This window comes from Spizellomyces punctatus, assembly GCF_000182565.1.
Source record: "Spizellomyces punctatus DAOM BR117 chromosome Unknown supercont1.17, whole genome shotgun sequence".
NCBI lineage: Eukaryota > Fungi > Chytridiomycota > Chytridiomycetes > Spizellomycetales > Spizellomycetaceae > Spizellomyces > Spizellomyces punctatus.
In genome coordinates, this window is record NW_015971553.1 from 11,185 (window position 1) to 35,641 (window position 24,457).

Here is a 24,457-nt window from a genome sequence, read left to right on the forward strand (position 1 = left end):
CTCATCGTCTGGTGTTTATTTTCGTCCAGTTTTTCCAATCTGGGCAGGTTTCCATGCGTTTTGGACAATTGAAAGGTCACTCTGCGCGCTGTTTTTACAGCGCCATCCTTGTGCCAATTCAAGGCCATCGGAATTTGACTTTGGGACATTGGTCGCTAGTCTTAGTATGACGAGAGTTAAAAAGGGACGATGGACGTTTCCTCTCCCCACATTGACCATAACCTCATCTCGCAATCATGAGGGTGAAATCTGCATTCCTGGCCCTTTCTGCACTCTTGGCTTCCGGCTCTGCTCTTCCTCAGGGAACCCGTCCAGCCCCATCCACCAAATTTGCCACAACGGCGGAGTGGCTCAAGGACGTTGATCGGCGACTCACTGCAGAGTCAACGCTTTCTAGTGAAGGTAGGCGCGCCGATGCGCTACGGGCAACAAGTTGTGATTGTTTGCTGTATTAACCTTAATCCAGCCCAGTGGAGATTTGACACGAACCTTACGGATGCCAACGAAGCAATCGCCAATGCTGCGTCGTTGAGATACAACCAAGTGAGCATCAGTAACCGTCCTTGTTCCAGAAGCGTAATGGTTAACATTTAAGCATTTGCGTTCCGATCAGCTCATGACAACCATCTTGGCGGAGTCGACACAATATCAGGGAACGACTGAAGATGAAAAACGTCAACTCGACCTCATAAAGCTAAATGGCGGCATTCCCAAGGATGTCGCAGCACAAAAAGAGCTCACGGAAGCATTGAGCAAAATGAGCAGCATTTATTCCACAGCAAAGGCAAACGGGAAGCCGCTTGATCCTGACTTGACTGAAATCCTTGCCACCAGTCGGGATTACAATACCCTACTAGATGCGTACATTTCGTGGAGGAATGCAACTGGGCCTTTGATAAAGCCGATCTATACCCGATTTGTAGAGCTGAGCAACAAGGGTGCCGTTGACGGTGGCTTTAAGGATACTAGTGTGCTTTGGAGAGCCGGTTACGACATGAGACAAGACGACTTTACCGCCATGATGGAAAAGGCCCTGCAGCAGGTGACCCCACTTTATGAGCAGCTCCATTGCTACGCTCGTTCAAAGCTCTCAGAGATCTATGGAAAAGACAAAGTCGAACTGGACGGCGGCTACATGCCGGCACACATTTTGGGTAACATGTGGTAAATAGGGCCTCCTTTCAGCAGCTTGCCGTCAACCCTTTGACTAAATTTTGTTCAGGTCTCAAGAATGGGGTGGTATCTACGATCTCTTGATCCCCTACCCGGCCGTGCAGCCTATTGACACCACCGCGGAACTCAAGAGGCAAGGATATGATGCTGTCAAAATGCACGAGCTGTCAGAGTCCTTCTACACCTCCCTTGGAATGGATGGTACGTGATCTCGGATTAGCCATGATCTCTGGCGTAAGCTTAACGTCGAGATGCTGATCTGTCGTCCGATTTACCGTTAGAACTTCCGGAAAGTTTCTGGACAAAGTCAATGCTGACCAAGCCCACCGATCGTGAAGCCGTTTGTCATGCCTCAGCATGGGACTTCAACAATGACGATCTACGGATCAAGATGTGCACTGTTGTTTCGCACAGCGATTTGATGACAGTGCATCACGAGCAAGGGCATCTCTACTACGACCATTATTACCGCAAGCAACCTTACCTCTTCCGCAGCGGCGCCGCAGACTTTTTCCACGAGGCTATCGGGGACACAATGCAACTGTCTGTCGTCACTGCATCTCATCTCAAAAAGGTTGGCCTCATCACAGGCAACGTCACAACCTCACCTGAGCAAGTGATCAATGCTCAGATGGCGGTGGCCCTTGATAAGATTGTGAGCTTGCCGTGGACTTATCTGGTTGATCAATGGCGATGGAGGGTATTCGCTGGCGAAATACAACCCGATAAATACCAGCAGGAATGGTAAGAGCAACACCGCTGTTTGCTCACATGCTGTATCCAACATCAGTCCGTTTCCAGGGAGAATCTTATTGAAAGATACCAAGGCGTTAAGCGCCCCGTTTCCTCAGGCGCAAACGATTTTGACCCGGGAGCAAAATACCACATTCCGGCAAATACCCCCTACATTCGCTACTTTGGAGCCAACGTGATTCAATTCTCTTTCCACAAGGCTCTCTGCAAGACCGCAGGACATACAGGACCTTTGCACGAGTGTGATATCTTCGGCAGCAAGGAAGCGGGTGAGCAATTCACGAGAATGCTTTCACTAGGTCAGTCGAAACCCTGGCAAGAGGCCATGAAGATAGGGACAAACGGCATGTTTGACACCGTAGATGGGAGTGCCATTATTGAATATTTTGCCCCGTTGTTGGAATGGCTGAGAGAGCAGAATGCGGGAAAGAAGTGTGGTTGGGGTTCCTCTAGGCAACCAGGCGGGTCGAAACCGGGCAATGGTGACAAGCCTGGCAACGGCGGCAAACCTGGCCAGGGTGGCAAACCTGGCAATCCTGGCAGCCCGGGCTCGGGAAAGCCGGGGCACGGAAAGTGTCCTTCCAAAAAGTACTAAATCTGTTGGCGCAAGTATTCATAGAGTAGATAGATTAGAGTGTACCGCAGTTCTGCCTGGGCATGTTGGAGAGTCGAAGATTACAATGTTAGAGGCCCAGCGGACATACATTAAAATATCAAGCACGCATCTCTTAGTGCACTCTCTACCCGTAAACTACCCTATTGGGATGTGACTTCTCTGATTGGACGTTATAGTATGAGCAGTAACGGCCTTAACCATGACGGTCCAGGGTGTGAAGAAATGCATTGCGAGATTGCGAGTGAAGCTGTGGCCCACTGCTGATTGTCAGGTGACATCCCCCTTGCCTCTGCGGATCTTGAAATGACGAAACAGAACTACTCAACAAGCATGCAACAATCAGATGTGACCACTCTGACCATAGCCCTCGTATCGCTCCTCATTATTCTCGTTTACCATGGCTGGCTATGGATTGCCACTCGAATCAATCCAAATAGAACTGTTATCGGTCTCACACGGGCTGCCAGGCGAGCTTGGTGCAGAGTCGTTGTAGAAAAGAAGGATGGCATCTTAACAGTGCAAACGCTGAGGAACTGGTGATTGCCCTTGGTTAAAGGCGGAGAAAAAGCATTTGACCACTAATCTCTCTGCGGTTTGTTGACAGGCTGATGACGTCTTCCCTTCTCGCAACTGCTTCCGTTACGATCACCATTGGGTTGACCGCTTTCGTCAGCAACTTGAGCAAAAGCAACAATGCCAATCTTTTGAGTTTGGATATTTATCAATGGAAATTTGGTAAATTTGATTACATTGTATGTTTTAAGTCTTGGTCATTAATAGTGCGTTCAGTTATTCTGATTAGCTTTTACGCGGGCGCGTTCTTCAGCTTCACCCAAGCCATGAGGTATTTTACCCACATTGGATTCCTCATCACGGCATCAGCGGGAATGCGGGAAACCAATGAGATCAGGCAACAAAGAAGAGCCAGTGCTCAGTCGAGCCAATATAACATCAACGGTGCAGAGTCCTCTCAAGTAGTCTCACAGGAAATAGAAAATGAGGAGGAGAGAAAGGACAGACAACTTTTGGATGCTATGCTTGTTGAGGGACATTTGGATTTCGATGTGATTTGCGAATTGTTAAACCGAGGGGCCATGTTTCATACCTTCGGGGTCAGTAACGGATTGTTCTGTCTTTTTGACAATGTGTATCGTATTCTGATAACCATACATGCACACATAGTTGCGCGGGTTTTACCTAACGTTTCCCCTGATATTGTGGCTGTTTTCGGACTGGCTATTGCTGGTAGGGACAGGTGCACTCATTTTAATTTTGACGTACCTAGACATGAACGTAGGGCATTGGAAAAGAAGGCCGGTGAAGCGAAGACAAAGGAGTTTCCATTTGACGGACCTGCATATAAGAAGTGCGGGGCCCTGATTGTACCCTCTAGCCGAGACTAGGACTTCTATAATGCAACACATAGCATTAGAGACTTTTATATTATACATCGCTCATCTAGCGAATGGCGGCAATAGCGACAAGAGTCTTGAAATGTCATGTTCTGGTTCTCTAATATGATCGGCTTGTATTCGCCCGGTGGTTTTAATCGCTTTAGACGAATGCTCAACTCTCGCATCTATCCATATTAGGCGTTAACGGGTGGCACAGTTCATACCCAGCGGCCGTGGCTTAGTAGGAAGCCGACGTAGCAACAAAGCCCTAAGTTGTGTCGCGTGGGTCGCCGACGTCGTGGGTTTTGGAATTTCCGTCCCTCCACCTTCTGCTCCGGTCGTTTTGGGGTGTATTGACGGTATCTTCACTGCCTGGTGTATTCGTCTCCGAACACCTCCAAGAGCGTATTCAGCAAAGGATCGCTGAATCAAACGGTAGACGGTCATTCCACCGACAGGCTCCGAACTTCCCTCGGATTGGTCACCTCGTCGACCATCGCAGCTGCTAGTGTTTCTTCTATTCGGATATCTCGAGCGCTTTCTTTGGAGTGGTCTCCGTTTTGAGTAGCTCGACGGATTCACGATTGAGAAAAAGGTACGCACGCGATTGTGTGGTGATAAACGTCAATGCAGCAGAGGGAGGAGGAGATGTGTGATGTCAATGCGACTAAACAGGATAGGGGATGAGATATCTCTGTCCTGCAGGATTTTGTGGCCATCGCTAAGATCATATTATGAGGCGGATTGTCCTCTTTACCTACAAGCCGCTCAGCTCGTCCGCAACTAACAACCATTATTTCTAAGGCGCACGTATTTTCCATACGACATTGTAACCATGGACCTTGATGCGGGTGGTTCGCTTTTGGACCAACTCCAAAATCAGCTCCATCCAGACACGACCCCTCAGGTTCGCGACAATGTTTACCTGATATTCACAATTTGTTATGATTTACGCTTATCGGTCCAGCAGGCATCGGCAGCGCCATTGTCGATATACGAGGAGGAGCCAGTGCCGGAGACTGATAGTGCAATTGAGGCGCCACCAGCAGTGAAGCGCGACCTTGATATCAGTAGCGAAGAGCTTTTTCCTGCTTTACCAGCTGCTGCCCCTGGGAAGTCACCCATTGGTGCCTGGGCGACTAAGGGCATAAATGGACACGCTCGTGCAGCTTCCGCATCCTCTGGATCCTCTCGTGGTGCCACCCCATCAGGCGGGATTGGTAGGCCAAAGAAGATCACGGAACGGTTCGAGATCCCCGCACAATTGCAGGTTGGTCAACAAATGGTTCTGAATGTCAGCTATATATACTTGTTATTCATCGAATTGTGTAGGCAAACTTGCAAAATGAAAAGGGAAAGCCTATAACAGCCGCATATGTGTGCAAGCAGATCATGTCGCGTTTGGGAACATCTATCGATCTATCCAGCAACAGTAGAACGGGCGTCCTTACCGTGCTTATTAACGGCAAACCAGAAGCAGTAAAGCAAACGAAGCGTGAAGTAATTAGCGCCCTTACACTTCAGGTGAGCGAACGTATGTTACCAAGATCGGCGGAATACCGACTGATATTCGTGCATAGGTTAAAGAGGTTATCACGATTCCGGCGTCAGTTCGGCCCCATCTCGTGGGCAAAGCGGGTGCAAATATCAAAGCACTGATGGCCCGAACCTTAACCAAGATTGATATTCCGCGCAACTCCGATGAGGATCGCAATGCCCCTGTTTCCGATAATTTGATGGAAGAGGAGCCGGAACAGGATGTTGTGATTATCGGCGATTATGAGGGTGTGGAAGAGGCAAAAAAGGCAATTGAAACCCTAGTTTCGCAACGGGTGTGTCTTCCTTTTCTGTCCACCGCGCGTAAACATAAAAACTAACAAGTCGCAATCGTGTAGACGAGTAAGCGCACTCTGCGAGTGAGCATCGAACGTTCATATCACCCGTTCATAGCAGGGCCCAATGGCTCTCAAGTACAGCTCCTACAATTGGAAACAGATACACGCATTCACATCCCGCCCGTAGTGCCTACATTACAAGATAAGGGATCCAGTGATATCCTCATTGTAGGCGAACGCACCGCGGTTCTGGCTGCTGAAGAGCGCTTGAGGGCTATTTATGAAGAAGTGGTAGGTTCCTAGTATCCTTGTACTTTTGCAGCGCTGCATTATTGACACTTGATGGTATCAGAAACGTACCACGCGTACATTGCAGATTCCCGTCAAAAAGCGTCAGCACCGCTTCATCATCGGTCAGAAAGGGGCAGCTCTACAGGAAGTAATGGAGCAAACTGGATGTCATGTCGAACTCCCACCGCCATCAGATCCGTCTGAGACCATTACCATCAGGGGGCCCGAGAACATGCTAAGTCAAGCTTTGCAGCTGGTTATTGAAAAGGTAAATGACCCTGTTATGCAGTGAGTTGGCCGCGATGACTTAATCGACTTCATCTATAGTCAAATTCTATTGTGATCGATGAGATTGATGTCGTTGCAACAATCTCGCCATCTACTGACCCTGAATTATTTTTGCGGTATGTATACACCAAGGAGCGCAATCAGCTGAAAGCCATCGAAAGCGCGCACAATGCTACGATATTGCAGCAAAAGTCGACTGAGGGGAACTCGATTTTGGAAATTCAGTCCAAGACAAAGATGGACACCGATGCTGCACGGGCGGCATTGTATGCGTTGGTCAAAGAGTGGGGTAGCTTGCTGTCCTTTGGCGTAGTGGAGATTCCAAGCGGGTTGCACAAGTTTGTGGTTGGCAAAGGCGGACAGAATATTACAAAGGTCCGGGCGAAAAAGGAATGGGACGGCCGACTAGTCGATGTTATTGTGCCACACGAGAGCGATGAATCAGATGAAGTTTTAATTGTTGTAAAGCGCATACCCGGCGCGAAAGGCGGGCTGGCTGCCAGCGACAAGGAAAGTTCTACATTGATCGAGAAAGTTAAAGAGGAGCTTGAATCGCAAGCGACAGCATTAGCCGACCTCGTCACGCAAACAATAAGCATTGACCCTAAGTACCACGGTCGTTTGATTGGCGCAGGAGGTGCTGCACTGAAGGAGCTGCTTTCTCCATACGGAAATGCCGTGACCGTGAAATTCCCCAAAAACGTGGAACAAAGTGCAAAGGAGTCCAAAGCGAATGGCAAGGAAAGCGATCCCAGCGCGGTCGTTATCCGCGGTCCCAAGAAGGAGGCTATGGAGGTGGCGGACAAAATTAGCAAACAGGTGGCCGAATGGCGACATGTAGAGCTCATGAGCAGCTTTTCTGAGGTCATAACTGTTCCAAAAGGACTGGGCCGACGGCTGGTTGGTAGCGGGAAAGACCTAAAGTGGATTGTTAGTGCTGTCCGAGAAAAGGTTGCGTCCGGCGAAGTCCACAAAAGCAAAATCAGTGAGAAGGAATTGACTCCTCCTAATCTAAATTTGCGAGCAGAAGTAGATGTGGGAGTGGACCAGGATACTCTTACTTTGTACGGACCCAAGACCATTGTCGCATTGGCGAAAGCTGTCGTCGCTGAGCGGGCTCAGAAGCTGGCCGACACGGTCACCGAAGAAGTTGATCTCTTTAATGCCGTGTCTGGAACAACACGTAAATCACTGCATGAAATTGGCGGAGATATCCGTCGCAAAGTTCTACGCAGGATCATCGGGAAAGAAGGCAAGGGCATCAAACGAATAAGCGAGAAACACAGCATCTATGTCAAGTTTGCAGACCGTAACCGTACGACCGTTCGGGAAGACGATGAAGACGAGAATGCATCGGTTGAGGACTTAGAAGCCAGCGAAGAAGCCACTGGATCGGTATCCATCAAGGGCAGTGTTGCCGATGTCGCGGCTGCGCGAAAGGAGTTAGTTGAGCTGGTCGAACACGAGATTCTCCATTCCTTTGTTGCCACCTTCCTGTTCGCGAAGGCATGTCTGCCTCATATTGTTGGTCGCGCTGGTGCAAAGGTCCAGAAGTTGAAGGACGAGTGCGACGTGAGAATTGATTTCAGGGATATGGACGATGACGATGAAAACGTTGAGTGCATCATTGAGGGTACAAAGGAAGGGTGCGCCGACGCTAGACAAAAGATCCTGGAGGCTGTGGATGACATGGTGCGTACCGAAGTATTCTCAAATCCTGACATTGGTATCTGTAATGGCTCGGCTTACATATATATTACAGGTGAATACCCAGTCCGTTGAGATGCAAATTCCATCGTATCTCCATAAACACATCATCGGCCCGGGAGGGTCGAAGATTCGATCTGTTATCGACAACTTCGGCGGACCAGACAAGCTCAAAGTACAGTTCCCTCGAGCACATGTCGACCCTGCTTCCGCTCAGGATACGGTGACGATTAAGGCCCATCTACGAGTGGTTCCTGAGGTGCAAAAGGAGCTTGAACGCCTTGTCCACGAAGCCCTGAGTAGCGAGGAAGGTGAGACTCGCGAAGTGGAATTGGTTGGCCGCTCTGGAGACTCGAATGTGGTAGAGAAGATCATCAGTATACCGAAAGCAGATAGTAACCGAGTTGCAGGTCGAAGCGGTGAGGGATTGATGGATGTAATGAAGAGGTTCGGTGTGACTGTATGGTACGAGGAGGGAAGTGAGCAGGACGATTTTGTGAAGATCAGGATCGCTGCCAGAATTGGTAAGGAAAGCGATGTGCACGAGGCGCGAAATGAGCTTTTGGTACGTTGAGAGACTTATGTAGCAGTGACTCGAACATCTTATTAACATGGATAATCCATGCAGTCAAGAGTTCGCATCTCCCAGTCAGTGCCGATTCCACACAACATTCTAGAAGCTATTCAGGCCGCCACTGGAGCAGAGCGGGACATGCATTTGGCTGCACTTCAAGATATAGCAAAGCGGGTACGACAGGAATCTGGAGTGTTCCCGGAATTGAGCAGCGGTGCAACCAAAGGTTCAGAAGGTGCATGCTTTGTAGTGCGTGGAGATACAAAAGCTGTGGATAAGGGCGTCAAAAGCTGTGAAAAATTTTTGGACGAACTGGTATGTTCCGGCGTGTCATTTTTCTCCATATTCGATGTGTACCTTATCCGAGCGGTCGTCTAGACGAAGTACACACATTCCCACCGGATACAGTTGGATTCCGACCTCCGCCCGCATCTCATCGGCCGTCAAGGGTTCACGATCAATAGGCTCCGCTCCGAGAGCGGTGCTGAAATTGACATAATTCGTGGCGCTCAGAAGGGAACCAAAGATACTGTGGTCATTCGAGGGATATCAGAAGCTAGCGTTGAGAAGGCGCGGCAGATGATTGAGGGCATTGTGCACGATCAGGAAGAGCGCCTACGACGCGATAGAGAGCGTGAGGAGCGGGACCGCGAGCGAGAAAGAGAACTAGAGTCCAGGAGAGTTCAAGCCAGGATTGATGATGATGATGCTGACCATAAGGTACAGGCTACCGAATCTTCGGACCAGCCTTCTGTACCCGGCTGGAGTGGGCGGGCGCATGTACATCGCCCGAGTAGAAATAAGAAGAAACGAGTCGACGAGACAGCCACTCCAAGTCCACCGCCACTCAGCCGTGAAAGCTCCACAGCTTCCTATTGGAGCTATGTGGAAGGCGTAGCAAGCAAAAAGGATGAAAGTGGCTGGAAGGAAGTAGGCGGAGGAAAGAAGGCCATCAAAGGGAATAAGGAAAAGGCAGATGACGCAAAGCAGCCCAGGGAACCCGAACCCAAACCTGAGGTAGATGAAGTACAGGTGGAAGGTGGAGCTACTGCTGCCAAGAAGAAAAAGAAGAAGAAGGGTGCAGCAGCAGGTCCGGAGGCAGCTCCCCCACTGACAGGCCCAGTCCCTGTATCCCCAAGTGCTAGACCCCCTTCCCCGGTGAAACAAGAGCCTGTTGCACAACCCAAGGTGCAAGAGACTGCAAGGCCCCCATCCCCTGCGAAAGCTGCCGCCTTTGAAAAGCCCCTCACCAAGCAAACTGCCGTCCGGCCAGTCTCACCGGCACCATCCGCTTCGGCCGTCCGCGAAGAAATTAAACAAGTGCCAACACTACCGGAATTCGAGGTCGAAGACGTTGAGGCACAACCGGAAAACGACGGTTGGCAGACTGTAAACAGCGTCAAAAAGTTCAAGCAGGCAAAACTAGCAGCGCAGAACAGTACCACGGGGATTGGCAGTGTGCCAACCATGCCCGGAGGTGACGAGGAGGCGGCGAAAAAGAAGAAGAAAAATAAGAAAAAGAAGAAGAAGGCTGGAAACGATGGAGCAGCAATGCCTGGAGATGGTGAATGAGGACTGGCAGCTTTTTGTGCTTGAGTTGTTACTCCACGTGAGGGCATCAAGCGGTATCGAATATGATTGATGACCTCTTCTTGGTGAAGTCTTCGTTACGGGTTAGCGTATCTTAGCATGTTCGCTGTTGTATTCTCACTATGAGTGAACTGTGCTGATGATGGAAGGCAAGGTTTGAGCATTTGTATGTGCCTTGTGTGTGATTTAGATTGCGGGATTTCATTTGGGGGTATAATATATTTGAGGAACACACATTTCTACCTAGTTTCGGTCTCTATATGACGCATTCAACCTTGGCTTCCAAATTCGAAAAATAGCATAGGGAGAGAAATGGTGCTGGCTCTTCAAGGGGCTTACGAACTCCAAGACAAGATCATAATATTATTCGACCACACCTATATACATTTGCAGCAGATACCCCAGCTTCAGTCTAAGAGTCAGTTAATTGGAGCTGAGAAAAGAAAAAGCAAATTAGGACACTGCGCAGAATAAACATTGCAAACCATGCTCCACCAACTCACCACCATTGCGACTCCTCTAATAATCCAATGTCTTTGTGGTTGGTCCGTCGGCAAGAACATGGTCAACACATAATTTGTTGAATGTCCCGTGGTGCTAAGTGTCCCTCTTCTCATACTTGTCTTATATACCGGGCATTCATACGCTGTTTCCCTCAATCTCTGCAGTTGGGGATCGTCTTGATTTACCGGCGTGATAAGAATAATTGGCATTGTGTCGGTGAGCTGCTTTGGGTATTGCTCGCCGAGTAGGTTTGTTTTTCTGTCCCATCGTGCACCTTCAATAAATAGACCCCTGACATAGACTCCGTCTTCAGGAGCTGTGGTTGGCAGAACGTCGGTGAGGACGGTAAATGACATAGTGAGAAGGTCAATCGGGATGGAATATTTGCGAGCGTAGTTTTGAAGGGTGCCTGGCAAAGGGACGGTTAAGAAAGGGTATGGAATGGGTCATGCCTATTACACCAGATAACCACCTGTTAAGAAAGATTGCGTGAAGAAAAATCCAGAAATCCAGAAGACGGTTGGTGTGCCTTTGTCTATCCAGTCCTGAAAGAATTTTAGACGTGCTATGAAGTCAGACACATATGCGCCCTGAACATAAACTCAGTGAGTGCATGAGGATGGGAAGGAGTTGTAACTGATGCTTTTGACCTACCAAAGGCTTCAAGGAAGGATAACTCTTTCCTGCCCACAGTTCCGGGATTTTCCCCAAGGTCAGACTAGTGGCGACATCCTCTAGTTCCTTATTCATCACAACCAACCCCTTCAAAGCTTTGATCACGTTCTGCAAGCTCTCTCGGATGACCTTCAGTAGCCGGTTGAACCTAACGAGCTCTTGCACCAGCACTGTATTCATACTTTCTTCGTATTTGACTGGATACGCCTTGGACGCTGCCGCCACATCGAAATCACTTGGAAGGTTCGCCAATATCCCACTAGCAATCTCGCTCGTCGCATCCTCTTTGCTCTTCCCTCCAGTGCCTCCACCACCACTTCGCGCTTGCGTGACGAGAACCGAAGAAATGAGAAGATTTGTGTCCGCTAGATCTTTGGCGATGTCTGCGTTCTCATGCATGCCGTAGACTTCTGGGTGCGCGGTTAAAGGGAAGGACTTGATGTGATGAAGATATGATTCATAGGAGCCCTTTGATGGTGCGGTGTATGTGCCTGAAGGGGATAGTTTGTGGGAATCGTCCAGTATCTCAGGTGTGTAATATAGAGACATGATATTCATCAAGGTACGTCGATCTCGATCGTCCGTTACGCGACCACCGTAGTTACACTCCCCGGCAAGGTACGCCAATGCTTTCCAGGGAACTTCGTCATAGTCATTAAGGAACTAGTGTTCGTGCAAGTGTGTAACAGTTAGCCTCACACGTCCGCCATCTATCACAACATAGTTACTTTACCTTCTGCAGCTGTCTGGTGCTGATACGCAAGTCACTTTCGTTGAACTCATAAGGAATATTCCATCCGAGAGGTCCAAAGTTTCTTCGTTCCTGGACCAGTGCGTGAAGAAGCACAGCCCAAAGAGCAACTTTTCCCATGTAGCCTCGGCACTCTTTTTGACGCCTTTGAAAAAGGACTCATCGCTAATGGGGTCACTAGTGTAGCTTCTCAAAAGATTCGCTCGAAGCCCCGCGGGTGGCTCGTTCGTCATCTTCACCCCATTTTGTAGGAGGGCGACTGGGAAGCGGTCGGAGGGGTAAGACGTGAGCCACAGTCGGAAATCGTGATGAGTAGTTTCAGGGGTGAGCTCCTCGCACATTTTTTCCAACGTCGGAAGCCATGACACGGCAAGGTGACAGTTTTGAAGAACGACCCAGCCTCCTGATTTGATGCCAGCTCTTATCATGGATGCTGCCACTGGTCCCTGGCCTTGCCCGAGGGAAATTGCGCTCAGCTTATTCCCTCCAAAGCCTTTCGATTCAGCAAATTTGAGCAACCTATCAGCACAAATCATTGTGTCAGTTCAGTACTCTGAAATTCACCAGTTACCGGCTACTTACCCCGCCATCGGATCTGCGCCGGGTGACAAAATGAAAATGAGAGGGGCACAGTTATTAGAATCTATGTAACTAGCAGCCAGGTCAAACTGCGGTGGTTCAATGAACTTTTGGCCCATCTTGGCTTTGACAAAGTCCATAATGCCGGGTACTAGCTTATCAGGTCGAATTATTCTCAGCACAACGAGCTTCTGGAATGAACTCAACCGCTGATCCCAGCCAGCAGGGTAAGGTTCTTTATGGGGTTCTCCGGAGTCATAAATTTCCTTCCAAGCCGTTACGGACTCTTTGAATGTATTACTGAAGCCTTTGAACGCAGGGAGGGCAGATAGCCGACACACTTCACCCCAGCTCTTGTCACTTAGCCATTCAGACGCCGGGTTCGGTGGAAGCCCCGAATCCATGCCAACACCGCCGGTCAAAAGGAACATCCACTCATCACTGTCCACCTCGCCTCTTCCACGCATTAGACCAATGCAAAGAAGGAAGGAGAAGAGAAGCTTATCTTTCTTGAATAAGGAACGACAAACATTGCAGTATAGACTGTAAGTGAAATGGGAGCGTAGGTTTTCGAGACGAGTCTCGACTACTTCAGACTTCTCAGAATCTGAAATAGACTGAAGAAAAATGTTGATGAACCAGAGGAGGGAATACTGGTACATAGGCTCAATCTATGAAGGAATAACAATAAGATTCCTTTGTGGAGCATTACGAAGGACGGCAAAGACAAAACTTACATTGGCTAATTCTGCAATCACAAAGAACAACACTGAAGAATGCGTTGCAATAGGCCGATAACCTTGACGTGTCAGATCTATCTGCTTTTCTGTTTCTTCTGCCACACGCTGCTTCTGAGCGATGTCATCCGAAAGCACCTTTGAGCTCGTCAGAGCGTTAATGGCCGTCTCATCCTCCAACAAGTTGCCTTGACTGCTGCTTAAAATTGCCAGGATTTTGTCTTCAATCTCTTTCAATTGCTTCTTGTTATTCGCGCTGGCAACGACCAAGCGATTTTTCTCCTCTTCAAGTTCGGGTCGTTCCTTTGCCGCGACAATGCCCAATAACTGGTCTTCTAGACCTTCCGGGGTGATCATAAAGTTGACTATCGTGACCTTAGTTGACAACTCGGGTAGGTAGTGGGGATTGCGCAACTTTGTAGTGATGTAAAACCTGAAGTCCGGGGAATACTCTATGACGGCTTCGCCGAGGCGTAGACACATGACCCCGCTTTGCTTAAAGATCTGCTTGGTGAGCAGTGGTTCCAACACGGAATCCACCTCCTCGCCAATATTCTCAAGAAGCACAGGTGTACCAAATTGTATGGCATTCTCAAGAGTGCGCACGTAATCTGCATCTGATAACTTGATCACAGCCAAGCGATTATTCTTCTCCATGTTTTTGATCCACTTATTTGCTTGACCTTGCGGATCAATAAATAGTGGCCATCGGCGGGTCTTGGTCGCGATGATACCATTGTCACCGGAAAAGCTATCGTTGGGTAAACCAGCCAGACTCCACGCTCGAAGTTGGATCGGGTCGCCCAATGTCGACACGAGGGAGAAAGTTGACGAACAAGGAATGCCGCTAGCAACACATAGCTGGTTCCATTCTCCGAGGCATACCTGCCTATAGGCCGACGTGAATGCTCCAAGATAAGCGATCACCGCGGCGGCCAAAAGGACATCACCGGTCAGATTGTTATAAATGGCTGAGAGCGAACTGGCGGCTTCCGTCCATCGATCCTTCTCCCCTCCAAGCCCACCAATAAGTTGCTCGGCTCTGATTAGTTTTTTGCCGCAAAGATCAACTTGTTTTTCGAGATCAATTTTCTTCGCCGTCATAGCCTGAAACTGTGACTGAAGCGCAGCCATTTTATCTTCAACCTCCTTTAACTCCGCCTGTTTTTCATTCAGCTTGGCCATTTCGACGGCCAACTCCCCTTCCGCTTTCGCCAACGCCTGTTTCTTTGGTGCAACAACCTTAGCAACGACGTCATATTTGTCCAGCGCTCTCACCCATTTGCAAAGACCCTCTGCCGCACCAGATGAGTTTTTCACAACATTGGGATCGAAATCTGGATTTGGCATGTACGTCCGGCGGATTTTCTCCATTATTTTCGGGTCAATATTATCCTTGTCGTACGTTTTCAAACTCTGCAAAAAGTGAGAGTCACCCAGCACTTTCTGGGCCGGTCCCCAATAGTCCTCAACCATTTTGCCACTACCACCAGGATCTTTAATGCGCGCTGGTTTGATTCCTTTCATGATACAGATGGCTTCCATGACAAGTTTGACGGCTCCAGGCGGGTTCTTCATACTTTTCACGAGGGTAATATCTTGCGGCTTGAGAGTATCCAAAGCCTCAAGAGCACTTTCAAGAGCCGGAATGGCTTCCGCTAAATCAGCTTCGCAATCATCTTTGATTGCTTTTGCTTCGCCTGCTTTTTTGTTAGCGGCCTCCTCATCCACTTTGACGACAGATCTCTTCTTTTCCACCTCGACACTTTCTCGTTTGATGACCTCCATTATCTTGTCAGTGTCAGCTTGCGTCTGGACTAACTGCGGTTGCAACTCATTAAGCTCTTTTTGCATTGTTCCGACTTGGCTAGCAGCACTGGCGAGTTGATCGAGTCCAGTTACATATCGACTTTTGAGTCCGTCGACTTCTCGACGTTTAGCTTCCAACAGTGTTTTATAGGTCTGAATGAGCTCAAGATAGCTCGTAGGAGTAACGTAGTTATGCCTCCGTAAGCCTTCGTAAAACTTTTGGGAAAGAACTCGACTACCGGTGTGGAATGCTTTGCACATTTTTACCACAGCAGGACGAACTTCAGGAGTTAGTTCTACATCCTCCAAAAATCGTGTGGCAACAATTTCGAGCGCATCCTCTGGCCAAGCCTGGAACCAGTCGATTGTGCAACAATTTACTAGCGATGGGAACATGCGCAACCGATTTCTGAACGCATCCCCAATGGGAGACATGCACAGAACGATATGAAGGTTTTCTTTGCACCGGGCAATAAACTGACTATATAATGCTGCTGGCGAGGCATCAAGTTTCGGATTATCCTTTGCTAGAGCTGCACGCACTTGCTCGATCACAGCGGCTTTTTCATCCGACGGGAAGATGTTCGGGACTTCTCCGGCATTGAGCATGTTGTTAATGTCCTCTAAGAACGATTCCAATTGCAATTGGGTGTCACTGAACAAGAAGACAGAGGGTTTCCCTTGTGCGCCTGCGGCAATTAAAATCTTTTTCAAATCGTCTCTCCATTCGTTCATTCCGTACGATTTTGAGATCTCGACCTGAAATAACTGATACTCGGCCATATACGCAGCGAGTTTGGTAAGACTTTGTCGCCCACTCCCACCAACACCCACTAAAAGGGCGTGTCCAGCGGGTTGCTTGAGGATTCGAGCAATGCGAGACACATGCTCAATGGCGAACCGGAAAATGACGAGATTCATTGGTGCTTTGCTCATCTGGTTGTATTCGTCCAGCCGAAGTTTAATGACTTCCGAGATTTTTGCCACATCGGTGACCTCTTCATAATACCTCACCGCAGCATCTGGCTGCGTGTAGTCTCCAAACATGAGCGATCGCATATCGTCATCTTCCACTTTTCCATCCTTGTTGGCGTCCAAGTGTGCAAATACTTCTTCAAACCGAACATCGAAATGCCGGAATGTCAAATCTTTAACTGTGGTGAAAAACCAAGAGCGATCCGTATCGTCAACCAGTCGATCGTAGAAAACTCTGTATACTTCATGACACCATAAACGAATGACTTTTGCAGGATCCTGAAAACGCTCAGGTGTGGCAAGCAAGAGCCCCTGAACAACTCTGGAGAAATCTCGCAAATTGAATACGTAATGTGACTTTGCCGGAGTCGGTAGTAAACTCGCAATTGCCGTATTGTACACTTCCAAAGTTGAAGAAATAAGTTTATCCTTCAGCGATACGACGGAAGGTTGGAAACCGTTGGTTGTTAAATGCCATTCGACAATTGTAGCAAAGATTTGTTTCATAGTTGTTTCCTCAAAGGTCGTGATTCCAACTGTGTTGAAGTGCCTCAGGAATCTGGAGGTAACAGGGTTCCGCCCACCGCCAGGCGGCCCCATCGCCGTAACAAACTGAATATCTACTAGTTGCATCGCAGAAGTATCTTTAAGATCGTACCATTGTCCATGATCCATCCACTGGCGCAACAACTCGATGGGAGGTTGCGCACCATACTTTTCGCGAGCTGGCATATTCAAGTCATCCACGAATATCACACACCGTTGACCATGAACCGGGCCAAATACACCACGACGGCGTTTATCGAGCTTACTGAGGATGATATCCTGCGTCTGATTGGCGCTTGTTTGGGCCGAGAAATTGATGAAGACAGGTGTATACTTGTTTTGTGGTAAGCCAGACAGCAGCTTATTGTTGACGTAAACGGTCTTCCCTGTTCCCGTAGGTCCAACAAACAAAACTTGCTTTCCATGAGTGATGTATAGATCCAAAAGATGGCCATACCGAGCCGTATCTACTGTAGGAACTGTGATGGAGTTGAACTTCGCTTTAGCCGGAATTTCAAACTTTGGAATCGTGTCTACCCAGAGCTTCCAAGAGCCTCCAAACTTTCGCTCTTTTTCAAATACATAATCGTATATAAGGCCATCTGCCGGGATGGGTTTATCAATCTTGACGTTCCGCGGTGGTGAGTGTTCCGAATTATTCCCGTCGACGAGCGTCCTGAAAAAGCGATCAAACTTCTTCCGTGACTCCCCATCAATGGTTCCACCTAGGGACCAAGTGGCAGAAAAGAGGAATATGCAGTGCAACCACAGATTTTGAATATTAGGAGGCAGATTTTCCTCCGGTGACTTCTTCTCCGCGCTGAATTCGTCCATTTGGCACGAAATTAAGGTCATGAGCGAAACCACTAGATTAATGGGACTTGTGGGCACAAACTCGCGACAGCTTGTTCTCACAAATTCCAACGTCGGTGGTACAACCCAGTCAAATAATGATTCCAAAAGCTGCTTCTGCTCCGGTCCTAGTGAAGGGGGCATGGTGGCTATCCACGATACCATCAACGGACGCCAGCCTAAGGCATCAGGCTCCATGTAAATCATACCACATCGAGATACAGTAGCAGGAGAGGCTACAGCCAGATCAGCAACCTCAAACTGCATACTCATAGTAGGGGACATTGTCATGATCTCTCCACTGGTCAAACACAACTTTTTGTTGTCATCTAGCACGGTGTTCATGTTCTCAATCCAGATAGCATCAACAGGCCCGTCAAAAATAATCCAGCGTCGTTCAGCCGCTCCTTTGACAGCAAACTCTCGAAATGTGTTTGCAAGAACTCCGTCGGTCCATTCGTGGGTGACCGGGTCAAACTGTCCGTACAGCTGACCCATTGTGATAGATTTCGGATTGATAACCCGATACTCTACCTTTTTCTCACCACCTAAACCGTTTTCCGCCATTTCATTCAGCGCAGCGGCCAGCACCCTGTAAGCCACGGTTTTGCCAGACCATGGTTGCCCTACCATCATGTATCCGTGACGAATACACATCATTTCGTACGTCTGGATAATCTTTTCCAAGGCATTATCAACGGGCTGGAGGTTCATCTTTGCCATGGTGCCCGTGATAGCCGCCAAAAGGTGTCTGTAATCTGGGGTTGGAAGTTCCACTTTTGGGAACAAGTCAGCCGAGATGGCTTTAAACAAAGGAATATCTTGGGTCAAGAACTTCGGGAGGTTAACATCGTTGATAGATCGAAGCATGATGATGTGCTCATTTTCCCCAGGATATTTCAGTTTGAGATTTCCAGCGGCCGTGAGGACAGCTTTCACTGCTCTCATACCGTAATCATAGTGGTCTTGCGAGGATAGCTGTTCGGAGCATAGTTTATACGTGGCAACAATTTTACGAGCAAGTGTGCGTGCCTCGACAAATCCGTACGAATAAAGTGATATCTCTGCAATCAAAGCGTAGTCGGGTACCTATATTGACACAAATACGGGTAACTATATTATATCGTTTCATGTGACTGCGTTCATCCTCACCATCATAGCCACCGGCCTGAACAACGCTTTCAAGTTATCTGGCAACTCAGATCGCCCAGCATATCCCGGGTTCATCGTAATAAACACTGAGCAGCCTCTGTTCAATGAAATAGTTGTGCCTTCAAAAACAAACTTATCCATCTTAGCAACAACCGCTCTTTGAATAGTCAAGATTTGTTGTGCGACCACTGAGAGCACTTCCAAGTCAATTCGATTGAACTCATCGAAACATGCCCAAGCTCCCGACGATGCGAGTCCTTTGAAAAATTTCCCCATGGCAATGTAATCGAGGCCATCTGAACAGTTGAAGACAACACATGCTTTCGCAATTGCTTTTGCGAGATCCTTGACGGACTCTGTTTTGCCGGTACCAGCGGGTCCTTCTGGAGCGCCGCCAAGATTAAGATCCAGAGCACCAATGAGAGTACGGTAGCAACGATCAGTGAGGGGAGTAATAACGAGTCGAGGGCAGTTACCCAAGTATTCGTGGCCGTATTTGATTGTAGCGTTGATCATGCGTACTTGAACGTCATCTTGTTCCCAGTAATAACGCAATTGAGATAGCCACCCAAAATCATTCTCCTGCGTCACTTCTTGCATCTCCAATTCTCCTACCACATCTCGTGCATGGACGTCGATTACCACCAATGCGGATAGAGTCATTCGAGCCATAGGACTCAAGTCTCCACGAACGAGAGCGACAGTTTCTTCCAATTGCTTTGTGCAAAGCTCCTTGTACGCACGGAGTCCTTGGACACCACCTTGTCGAATGGCCTCAGTAACCTCCTTCGTCCAAAATATCTGGCTAACGCAAATGACAACTTGTCCAGGCCACTCGAGTACCCATTTCGACCGCGGCGTTTCAACGTACGCTTTCAATGCATTGCCAACCTGCTGGTGTACAGACGCTTGCATTACTTTTTCTACTTGTAGCAGCCACTTTTCCACAGCACCCTTTGCCAAAGCAGGTTCAATAACCTCCTTGAGGCGAACTCGTTCACCCTCGCTGGAACACATGGCAATAATGCGCGTATTGTCTTGAAACGTAAGACTTGCAATGCCTTCGAAACATTTCTTTAGGTGAGGTTGGACTCGGAGGGGATCCTTTGTTTCCGCCAGGATTTCCAACAGCTCATCATTTGATAAGAAAAAGAAACGTGGGAAGAAGAGACGTTTCTTTTCCAGGTAATCATTGAGTCCTTTTTGAATGTCATCTAGCAAGACATTGCTGTCGTTGAGACGGTTCAACATTCCTGGCACGTGTGCCACAGAGAGGATTTTTGGATTCTCGGCTGTATTGGCCATTATGTCTCTCCACGTCTTGTCGACGACGCGGAACTTTTTACCCTCAGTGGGCATGGCTGCCATAATGTCTTCGCTCGTGAATATTGGCTCAAGATATAACCATGTAGCTTGAACCTTGAGCCAAGCATCAATAATCTCTTGAATGGTGATCAGCGTCGTTTCCCAATTCTTGACCTCCTCTTCGATAGGCTTCACAAATGGCGATCCACGCATGGTCTGCACTTTGACAATTTGATCGTCTAATAACGCTTGGACCTCTTCCAAGGACGACAAAATTCTCGTGCCAGTCTCTTTGTACTCAAGGCAGTTGAACACTAGCGGTTCCCACTCCTCCCGCATTTTACTCAGCGTCTTTTGAAGCGAGAACTCCTTCGACGCCGCATCTGAAATAGATTCAAACTGCCCGAGGTATTGCTCTAGGTTCAGATCTAAAATCTTCGTTAAACTGGTCGATTCGTCGGGATGAATGGGTTGACCAACAATTTCAGCCATTTGCTCCCAGTGACGGTCCCGAAGGCCGGGATTTCGAAGAATGGTGATAAGCGGTAGGTGACCCTTGAACCTGTCAAGACGATTTTTGACGCTTTCGGCAACTTTCCGTGGAACAGGAAGCTCTGAAAATGTTTTTGTTAACTTGAACATAATGCGGAACATGCTCTGCACATTTTCTTCGACCGTCTCCGCATTTAATTCCCGGAACGATCCGTTCATCCATTTCGAGTATTCGGTTTGGAAAGATGAAGTAGTTCCCCACAGTTGCTTATAGGGGTTGAGAAGGTCCAATGTCTGCTGAAGCTTCCCGAAAGGCGTCTTCTCCCATTCGAGTAGCTCCTCTTCAACATTTATACGACGAATTGTTTCATCTAACTCGTGCAATTTAGTTTCCAGAGCTTTAATCTTTTTAAGGTACTCAGGTAGTTCTGACATTATACCGTAATCCTAAAATGAACAGAAGATGAGAAAAGAGGTCGCAGGTCCAGGACATGGTGCACAATACCTGGAACTTTTGCACTTGCTCAAAGCACTCATCCAATTCGTCATTTGTTGTTCCAATCTTAGCCTTCAGATCTTCCTGAGCTTTCGCCTTCTTTTGCAACATCCTCTTCTTGCTTAATTCAAAGATCGGAAGAATTCTCCCAGGCCATGTGAAGGTCACACCGTTCAGCTTGATGTCTTCCTCGCTCATAAATGCATAACTCAGTAAGAAGTCTAGCCGCCTCTTTCCCCTTGTTATTTCATCTCGCAAGGCAACAATGTCTCGCTGTTTGGCGTTATCGACGTATTTCATCAGTTCAACAAGTTCCTCGGTGTCTGCGGGAGCTTTCATGGCTTTTGCAGATATCTTTTCGTAGGATTCACAAATACTGATTGAGGGTTGTGTGTGAGGTCAAGTTGAGTCGGCGGACGAAATACGGGACTCATACCCAAGATTGATCTTCCGATTCATATCAGCCACCTGATCCACTAGGCGTTGAACGAGTTGTTGCGCTTTCGCGGATAGTTCAGTTTTCAACGCATCACATTCAAGGTAAATCATGCTAAAACGAACTATAGATGGTGAGCTGGCAATCTCCTCAATAATCTTGTTCAGCTTTTTGATTTCCTATCCATTTCAATGAGATAAGCCTGTGCGGTTGAGGCTGTCAACATGTCTTGTGTCTCGTACCGTCTCATAGTCATCCAAATCGTGCTTCTCCCTCAGAAAGTCCTCTATCCTCTTCTCCGCCTTTGTCGTTAAAAGAGCCTTGTACTTGTCGTAACTCATCAAATGCTTTTGCGGTGCAACCGTGTTCTTGGACACGATGTTGCGGACGTATCTTCCTTCGCCAATACGATCATCGTCCAAAGTCATGGCTGGAAGGTAAAGATGCTCATGGGTCAGGCTCGAAAACAATTTTGTTTCCACGCGAGGAATGTCCCGTAGTGCTGTGACCATTTCGTCCAGGATCGAGACGATCATATTCTCGAGATCGCTCAGCGGTGGATCAAACCGAATCTGGGCACCAGAGATGACCAGCCGGACAGTGAACACCGACGTGTCAGAATTACAGCTCGCAAATTGCGTGAAGAACCTCTCGAACTCGTCCAAAGAGGCATACATAATGGCCCAAAGCTGGTTCGACATTAGCGCACACACGGATTTGAAAAAACAATCCAAGCGGCGAAATCCCACATCCGGATCTTGGCACGACGTGGCGATACTATACCATTGGTCCTTTGTGTTGAAGAACGTGCTGGCAACCAACGGTATCCACTCATTTAGCATTTTGTTCTTAAATGCCTGGCATTGGTTTTTCAGGATCGCCTGAAACTCTTCCATTGTCATAGGAAGCACCGCCGGTGAGAACACACTCATATCCGCAACCCTTGAGTGCTTGAATTGCTCAAATATGGCCAGCACATCCAGCATGACAGGATTTGTGACAAAGAGATTTTCGTCCATGTATCCCTTCGCACTGACCACACTCTCATGCCATGGTACTGGCGCTCGTGCAATTCGGGGACTGTAGGGTGTAAAGAAAGGTGGTATGCATAGACGTTCTTGTTCCGCTGGGTCTAACAAGATGTAGTCTACGATGCTGCGTTTGAGCGCCGTGGTGTATTCATCGCGAATTTCCTGCGTCACCACATTCCGCGTAGAAACTAACGAATCCGATGAAAGAAGCGTCGATGGAATAAGACTCCGCACGGCCTCCATGTTTGAGCGATCCATTGGCGCTATCGCATCATCTGGGATTCCCTTCTCCACGTAATACCAATACCGGTGCTCTGCCGTCAATTGTTTAGCAATATTGTCAGATTCGAGGTCATAAGGATCCAATGCAGGTGGTGCCATTTGCGGGATTTCACCAAGGTCTTTCAAAGGTGGACAAGCAGTCGCAAGACGAGAGTATGGAGAAAGTGGTCTGCTTTCAACGTGGATGGGAGGCTTTTCGTGGCGCCGATCTAAACTGACAGTCCTGTATAATTTGTCAAATTTAAGGGAATCCCCCATCAACCTATCGAAAGAGCAACGCTCAACGAACCTCCTTTCACGACCTGATCTTGGACGCTTTGCTCGATCATTATCTATCCCTATGGAGGGCAACGAATTAGAACTATAGCCTGCCCACGTTTACTTTTAGGTGCAAGCTACCTCGCTCTCTATCACGCTTGGGTGGCAATGGTGGTATGCTCGGCATCTGCTTGATGTTCAGATCCGCAGCGTGTGGGCTGTAGTTGTTTCCGATCGTATCGGACACTGATCGGGCATACTTTTCCTCTTTGAATGGGGCTGCGCGGGTCCACGAAAAATGCTTTAAAAGAGGCGGTAGATTGGCATGAGACATGTCAATCGCAAATGGGAGGTTCTGTAGGAAAGGTCATTAGGAACAAAGAGCTCCAAGTGGGTTTTCAAGATGTACCAACCTCCTCGGATCCAGCTCCAGAGTCTCGACGTGGCTCAGGTTGGACGGGCTGAAATCGCTCAGGCAGGGCTTTCGGCTTTTGCGGAGTCTCTGCCTTCTTTGCACCGACCATGATGCCGATGAGATCCGCAAAATTAAACTTGGATTCCTGTAGATTGACATCGATGGTAAAAAGATCCACTTGTTCATCGTAATCCATATTGAGCGTGAACACTCAAAAAAACGTACTTTGATCTCACTGTGGAGGGTCTCTCCATTGCTGAGCATATCCTGCCTTACGCCAGCAAGTCCCGAACCGGAGTTGACCCGAGATGTCGGCTGTATTGAAGCCTGTGTCACTGGGGGGGCAGCAGGAGGATTTCCGTCCGGCAAAAGAGGATCCTCCATGCTTGCACTGCTGCTTGAAGCCGAATCCTGCCGCTTTCGTAAAACAGTATGTGTTAGGAAGTCGTAGATAAGGAACTTGCAGCAGATGAGCAGGCTGTGTTTATGGTATATGGCCTTTACAGCTCCGCCGATCTAACACAGAGAAAGCGTGACTTGGAATGTCCGGTAGGTAGCTTACGAGATTAAAAAGTCCGGACTATATATAACAACATGGATAACGTCGATGGAATATCACAGTCATCTTGTCAATAATGTCAGGATCGGAGTATCTCCAGTCACCGATTAGTAAGCAATCACACATCCAGTTCTCGAATCTGGTAATGACTACAAGCGGATTCACCCATAAATGCGAGCTCTCTGGGGTGAAGGATCGGTCTCCCGCTCGCTGTTTGCCCAAAAGGTGAAAACACCGCACACATACACACATGCATATCGATTAAACCCGCACTCTGTAACGGCCTGTATCAACTGTGGCAAGTGTGCTGGAAATTATTCTGCTGCAAAAGACAAGGGAAAAATGTAAATCTGCTGCTAGTTGCGGACAACTCAGCCCCTGC

The 24,457-nt window shown here is 48.3% G+C and overlaps 4 protein-coding genes across 4 annotated transcripts; 3 read left to right on the forward strand and 1 right to left on the reverse strand.

Moving 5' to 3' along the window:
• Nucleotides 1–236: 236 nt before the first annotated feature.
• On the forward strand, nt 237–2,521 carry SPPG_07660 (uncharacterized protein; the record flags this gene model as incomplete). The annotated part of the gene is made up of 6 exons (XM_016755817.1): nt 237–402; nt 467–543; nt 614–1,164; nt 1,223–1,374; nt 1,455–1,917; nt 1,975–2,521. 6 exons carry the CDS (start codon nt 237–239, stop codon nt 2,519–2,521), a joined length of 1,956 nt encoding a protein of 651 aa, XP_016604866.1.
• Nucleotides 2,522–2,872: 351 nt separating this feature from the next.
• Nucleotides 2,873–3,945, forward strand: SPPG_07661 (uncharacterized protein; the record flags this gene model as incomplete). Its single annotated transcript, XM_016755818.1, has 5 exons — nt 2,873–3,078; nt 3,147–3,277; nt 3,332–3,654; nt 3,725–3,759; nt 3,828–3,945. The coding sequence occupies 5 exons, from the start codon at nt 2,873–2,875 to the stop codon at nt 3,943–3,945; spliced, it is 813 nt and encodes a 270-aa protein (XP_016604867.1).
• Nucleotides 3,946–4,218: 273 nt separating this feature from the next.
• Nucleotides 4,219–10,570, forward strand: SPPG_07662 (uncharacterized protein). Its single transcript, XM_016755819.1, has 11 exons — nt 4,219–4,531; nt 4,741–4,843; nt 4,907–5,206; nt 5,269–5,460; nt 5,517–5,768; nt 5,832–6,062; nt 6,124–6,330; nt 6,390–8,042; nt 8,113–8,622; nt 8,686–8,946; nt 9,010–10,570. The coding sequence occupies exons 2-11, from the start codon at nt 4,772–4,774 to the stop codon at nt 10,201–10,203; spliced, it is 4,872 nt and encodes a 1,623-aa protein (XP_016604868.1). The 5' UTR covers nt 4,219–4,531; nt 4,741–4,771; the 3' UTR covers nt 10,204–10,570.
• Nucleotides 10,571–10,633: 63 nt separating this feature from the next.
• Nucleotides 10,634–24,029, reverse strand: SPPG_07663 (uncharacterized protein; the record flags this gene model as incomplete). Its single annotated transcript, XM_016755820.1, has 16 exons — nt 23,742–24,029; nt 23,515–23,661; nt 23,243–23,456; nt 23,133–23,181; nt 21,773–23,066; nt 21,531–21,709; nt 21,104–21,470; nt 18,802–21,045; nt 13,468–18,738; nt 12,734–13,401; nt 12,230–12,670; nt 12,134–12,167; nt 11,380–12,063; nt 11,198–11,315; nt 10,725–11,134; nt 10,634–10,654 (listed from the first exon to the last, which is right to left on the reverse strand). The coding sequence occupies exons 1-16, from the start codon at nt 23,898–23,900 to the stop codon at nt 10,634–10,636; spliced, it is 12,300 nt and encodes a 4,099-aa protein (XP_016604869.1). The 5' UTR covers nt 23,901–24,029.
• Between the last annotated feature and the right edge of the window lie 428 nt (nt 24,030–24,457).